This window comes from Dufourea novaeangliae, unplaced genomic scaffold (genome assembly GCF_001272555.1).
Source record: "Dufourea novaeangliae isolate 0120121106 unplaced genomic scaffold, ASM127255v1 scaffold99, whole genome shotgun sequence".
NCBI lineage: Eukaryota > Metazoa > Arthropoda > Insecta > Hymenoptera > Halictidae > Dufourea > Dufourea novaeangliae.
This window is the reverse complement of record NW_015373982.1, coordinates 542722-548780: the sequence shown is the minus strand read 5'-3', so window position 1 is coordinate 548780 and position 6059 is coordinate 542722. Positions and strand designations below refer to the sequence as shown.

At 30.5% G+C, this 6059-nt stretch overlaps 1 protein-coding gene across 1 annotated transcript; it reads left to right on the top strand.

The window, feature by feature from the left end:
- The first annotated feature begins 1128 nt into the window (after positions 1-1128).
- On the top strand, positions 1129-2634 carry LOC107187273 (protein phosphatase 1 regulatory subunit 42-like). The gene is made up of 6 exons (XM_015575310.1): positions 1129-1269; positions 1347-1652; positions 1727-1961; positions 2028-2150; positions 2213-2350; positions 2435-2634. Exons 1-6 carry the CDS (start codon positions 1129-1131, stop codon positions 2587-2589), a joined length of 1098 nt encoding a protein of 365 aa, XP_015430796.1. The 3' UTR covers positions 2590-2634.
- Positions 2635-6059: the final 3425 nt, after the last annotated feature.

Genomic DNA, 6059 nt, shown 5'->3' with positions numbered 1-6059 from the left:
TTTATTAATAAATTTATCGTTGAGTTCAGCCGTGTGTACTTTTATTTATAAATCGTTGAAATTCTAATTGTACATCATACAACTCACACACACGGGGTCTCTTCAGCATGCTTCGGGGGCTCCGTGGCCCCACATTCTCAGCCCACGTGATCAATGGCGCCTCCACCGAGGCCGCCATGCAGGGTCTATAGCGCCTCCACCGGGGGCTCCGTGACCCCACGCTCTCACCCTACGTGATCAATGGCGCCTCCACCGGGGCCTCCGTGACTTCACGTTCTCACTAGAGATGATGTGAACTGCTACTTGTGAATGACTCGTGATTCGATCGCGTTCGTTCTCAATCACGGTAATTTTTCACAGTGATTCGTGATTTCTCGTGATCGTTTCTGATTGGTGGAGAAACCTAACAGTTCTTTACACGCGACACATAATCTGTATATTTTATATTAACGACATCAAAACAAAAATTCGAGTTATATCGTATAAAGTGAAAGAATAATTAGAAACAATGAAGAATAATGAATAAATTAATGATTATAAATTACAATCTACATGTTACCTAGCAAATCATTATTTTAGAATTTCTTGTTTTTTCTACTGATTTTTACAAACACAGTAATGTAATTCATCGTAAAATCATATTAAATACGTTTTTCTGTTTAAAGATTAATGACTTACGATTGCAGTGAGCAAATTCACTCAAGATAAAAAAATCGCAATCACGGTCGTGAATGAAGTTAAATCACGATCGTGATCGTGATTCGGCGATCACTGTGATAAATCACCGTTAGTGATTTTGCACGCCATCTCTAGTTATGAGTAAAAGTATCGATTCAACCCTAACCACGTGCAAAAGCCGCGCCATTCTAACCGATGTTTGATCAATAGACTACAGATTTCATGTATTTATATTATACACGATTTACAATATACTGTTGTATACGGTTTAATGAAGTTTTTATTTTATTTGAACCTTGATACGACTCTTATTAAAATAAAAATTTTTGTCTGATTTCAATTTCTGTGGATTAATCAATAATAATTTACGTTTCCATGAACATTCGCAGTCAATCATGAATCCATTGTGAAACTTCAATTATATTAGTCGTTTAATGAAATTTCAGAATCATGGTGAGACTAAGTCCCGAATATATCGAGAAAAAATGTTCTCAGGCACAATTAAATAAATCCTGCAGCAAGAAAGTAAAAAAACGAGAATTATACAGCACAACTCATTTGCGTATGAATAATATGTTTATAAGCAGCATTGTAAGATATCTATGTAGAATCGTAGCAATATTAATTAAATTTTAATTATGATGAACGCACAATTATCTTTGTCGCAGGGTAATATTGCTGATTATAAAAACTTAAAAGTAATATATTTACAAAATAATCATATATCAGCTATAGAAAATTTGCACTTTGCATCCAACTTGACTCATCTCTATCTGCAGCACAACGTGATCAGAAAAATAGAAAATTTAGAGTCCCTTGAAAACCTTCAAACTCTCTATTTGGCATACAACAATATAGTTGTAGTGGAAGGACTCGAATATTTGAAAAACTTAACTACACTAGACATACAGAATCAAAATCTGAGTCTTGGTGAAACGTTGTGTTTTGATCCACGAAGTATAGACACTTTATCTGTAAGTGTTCAACAATATAACATTTTAATTCCGCGTCTTTATAAAATGAGAAATTATTCTTCATATTATTTTAGACTTCCTTGCAAGTACTGAATGTTTCTGGTAATAAAATGACATCTCTGAAGGATATCAAGAACTTACACAAGTTAGAAATTTTAGATGCTAGAAAGAACTTATTGGATGATATTGAAGATCTAACTGAAATTATAAGTGCCTTAATTTCTTTAAAAGACTTATCTCTGCAAGGCAATCCTGTAACTCAGCATTACAGATACAAAGAAAATCTTATTGCCAATAATGATACCATAAGTATGTTTATGCTCAGAATTTTCAATTGTACAATTGTATTTTATGCCAATTTGAATTTATCCACAGGCAATTTCAATGGCAAAACAATAACAGATGTATGTCGATGTTTTATGAAAAAGTTCAAAATAGAGAAGCATCTTTACCGTAACAAAAAGTCTTCTAGGGCTACATTAGACGAAGATATTACAAGTACTGTTTTCAATATTCCTTACGATATATGTATAATTTTTTTATGATGAATCGTCCTTTAGGCTCACTGAACCTACCGCCCGCGCTGAAGAAATCAATATCCAGAGCAATGTTTCAACACTCTGGTCCAAAATTATCTATCACTATTTCCTCAGCTATTTGTGACATGCAACCACAAATATTTCCAGCTTGGAAAACAGGTAGATTCACACAAGAACCAGTTCATTTCTTGTAATACGTGTAAACACTATTAATTATAAATTTATTGTTACAAATTAATTTAGCGCCAGGTACAAAATCTGTAAGACATGGTCATATTACACCAAGGCCATTCTGGAGTAATGTTACTAAGAAGACCAAGCAGCCTCATGTTGTGCGATCATTGATAAAGAGCAAAGCTATTAAATTACCACCGATTACACCATCTTCCAACATATAATAAAAGAACAATGTTTTTGTGTAACATTCAATACATTTGTCCTTATTAACGTTCATAACGGTACAACAATAAATTATACATATATGCATGCAAAGAAACAGATTATTTCAATTAAATGTGTTCTTATTTATTAATGTTCTTTCTTTTAAAAAAATTATTTTTAATTCATTATATATTTTTCATTCATATTTAGTCGTTTTATAGTATACATATTCTATTAAATAACTACTATGGAAAGTATTCATTATTGCCTGCATGCCGGAAAGTCGTGTGTAAGGTGAACATAAAATCGGTATGTCAAAATTGCGTCGAACGAAAATATATGGCAAACTATGTAAAAAGCTGACGGCAAACTAATTACAATAATATTTTGTACAACTTTCTAGCACTAAGGCGACATATGTATTATACGATTGTGCATATAACATAACATTTTTATAGCTGAACTAAAAACGTTAAAGTTCATGCGTGTAAAACAATAGTTCAATTGAAATATAACAGAACGTGCATAATTAAACAGTTAATGCGGATGTCCTCGCGTAGGGATCACTATTACAGTATAAGTATGACATTATAAAAGTATAATATTAAGTATATAATATTATAATTATTACGTTACCATTAAATGAACAACAGAAATATTAAAGTACAAAATACTATTAACTACATTTGTACACTACTCGAAGATTCGTGTATTACCTTTAAATCTCGGTTTTGTACGCAAACTGATCCGCAAAGAACACATGAATCTGGCGTAAGATGTGGAAATTGTTTGTTCGTGTAATAAACCGAGTTAAATCGTACAACGATTTCTTCAAGCAGAGCTAGTATGAAATTGTGGTAATTTCATAAAGAATTAAATAAATAAGGTTTAAATGACACAGGCATTTATAGTACATACTTGTTAGTCACTAGAAGCATGGAATGTTAGATACAATAAAAACAAATGTATAAATTATAAAATTACATGGTATAAAAGGTACAAGTAGAAAATCAGTTTCTTCTTCATTGTAACTTTACTGCGTTCTGTGAACACTAAAGTCGTTCTATGAAACTTTTAATATATGAAGTGCTCACAAATAATGTTCGAACATAAAGAGAATTAATACAATGGTTGAGCATTATCTTAAAATATTGGCTAGCACTACGAAATAAGGTGAGATTAATGAACTATATATATATATATATATGTATATATATATATGTATTAAATATTAGCTGCCAGCGTATAACAGACCTAACTTACGAGACAAGATGCAGTTCGCACGTAGATGGTCAATGATTATCCTTTGTTCTAGATGAATTATGATGATTCTATACATTATTGTATAATGTTAACATAAGACTGCTATCAGAAATTACTTTCAGTGAGATATATGAAAAGTAAACAGCTACAATCTATTGTTTTCCACAACTAATAGGTGTATAAAAATTTGATTGAATTACGTTCATGTAAAAGGTAGAAAAGTAAAAAAGATTAGTTTATAATTAATACGTGAAAATATTTATCATTACAAAATAAATGCTTTGTGCAAAATGCAAGCGTAATATATGTATGTATATTAACAGGTATTTCAATGATACTTTAGAGAACAAAGGTATAAACAAGCCTACTACCGTGTGATATGCATATCTTTAATGCTGTTTCACAATTGTCGCATATACAATATATATATTATTCATACATAAATATACGAAGCTGCAGTATGTTCTAATATTTATAAATTTATACGTTGTTCATGTATAGCTTAATTTTTTTCAAAAAGAAAGGTGATGTAAATCTTAATACTTTTATTGTAGATTCAGGTTATCAGCCTTTTCTCCTTCTTAATATAATTCCTCGCGCTTCATAAAAAAATTAAATAAACTATTGAATAAACGAAATCTTATTTGACAATGTAGTCTTAAAACTACAAAAGTTACAGCTAAATTTAGACACATACGCTGACCAATGCTTCATAGCTCTTGGTGTGAAGTTACATACATATAATTTATCATCTTATCAGTATTTAGTACTTATAACTCTTAGCATTCGTGAAGTATATAATTCAAGAAAATCTACATAGTTTCCAAATTGCATATTTTAAATTATTAAATAAAAATTGTATACAACAGCAATGCAAATAATATGTATTTCCTTTCTGTTTTACATTGCTTGTACTAATACTCTTTAAGTTATAGGAAACTTTGTAGATTTCTACTGTTTTTCGTCAAGTAATCATAAGTGTTTATGTGTACATGTATATACAGGGTGTCTCATTTGAACCTTTACACGCAATTATCCTCCGAAGTGTTCGTTATTCACAAATAATTGCGTGCAAAGGGTCGAATGGGACACCCTGTATATAGATACATATATATACATATAATATTTTCCGTATATATTAATATTTTATATTTAAAGAACTTTGACTTTGTCACACACAATAAACATCACGTAATATTCATTTAAAAAAAATTATGTTACAAATAATCAGTGTAAAAAAAGTATTGCATGAAAGCGACGTCAGAGATGATTCTTGTGTGCCTCTCAATTATGTACTATATATCTTCCACCGTTACTTTTCATATATTCAGGTTGGAATAATTCCTTTGTATCAACAGATTCATAAAATTACACTATGTGTGTAATTTATATATATATATATATGTATAATATGCTTGTTATACTGTTCGTTTGTATTTATTAGACATATACGTTTATAATAATTGTATGGTTCATTTGTGTATTAATCTATTTTAAATATCTTTGACTTTTCGAAACACTTTTTAACTGTAATACTCATTAAAGTTATTTTCGTTCTTCGTTATATTAGGCTCACAGATGAAGTTTTCGCAATAGAAATTTAAATTGATACGGTAAGCAAGTCCGCAGAAGAAAGAAAAGATAATCAAGCTCAGTATTGTTAATTGCTTTAGAGTATACCGCTGAACAAATTCTTATATGAGTGACACAATATATGTACTTGTTACAAGACACATCGCGTGTATATGACTTTACCTGCTGTAAAACCGTAATGTAAGTTTACAGGGCACTCTGTCTTATCTTTATAACTATGAACAGATCATTTTTTTTTTTGTTCACGTACATACATGACTATGTATACATAATATGTATAATATATATTTATGTCTTTGTGTATGTAAAAAATACATACTTTGAATATGAACACTGTAGTTTATGGTACAAGGTACCGGGACTTTTCAAAGGGAAACATCACCGATGCTTCCTCTTGTAACAGACTTGATTTTGAATCAAGGTCAAGCTCGTAGTATTGGGCAACATTTGCTACAAGAAATAATGTTTTCCAATTTTTACAGGACGTACATTAATTTTGACAATATTAATAATCAGTCCAATTATTTCTCATGCATTACTCGAATGCACGCCAATATATTAACAGCGAATATCAATTTAATTTTCTACTCTTTAGAACTACCAGCATTATAATCTTTTAGACAAAGAGTGC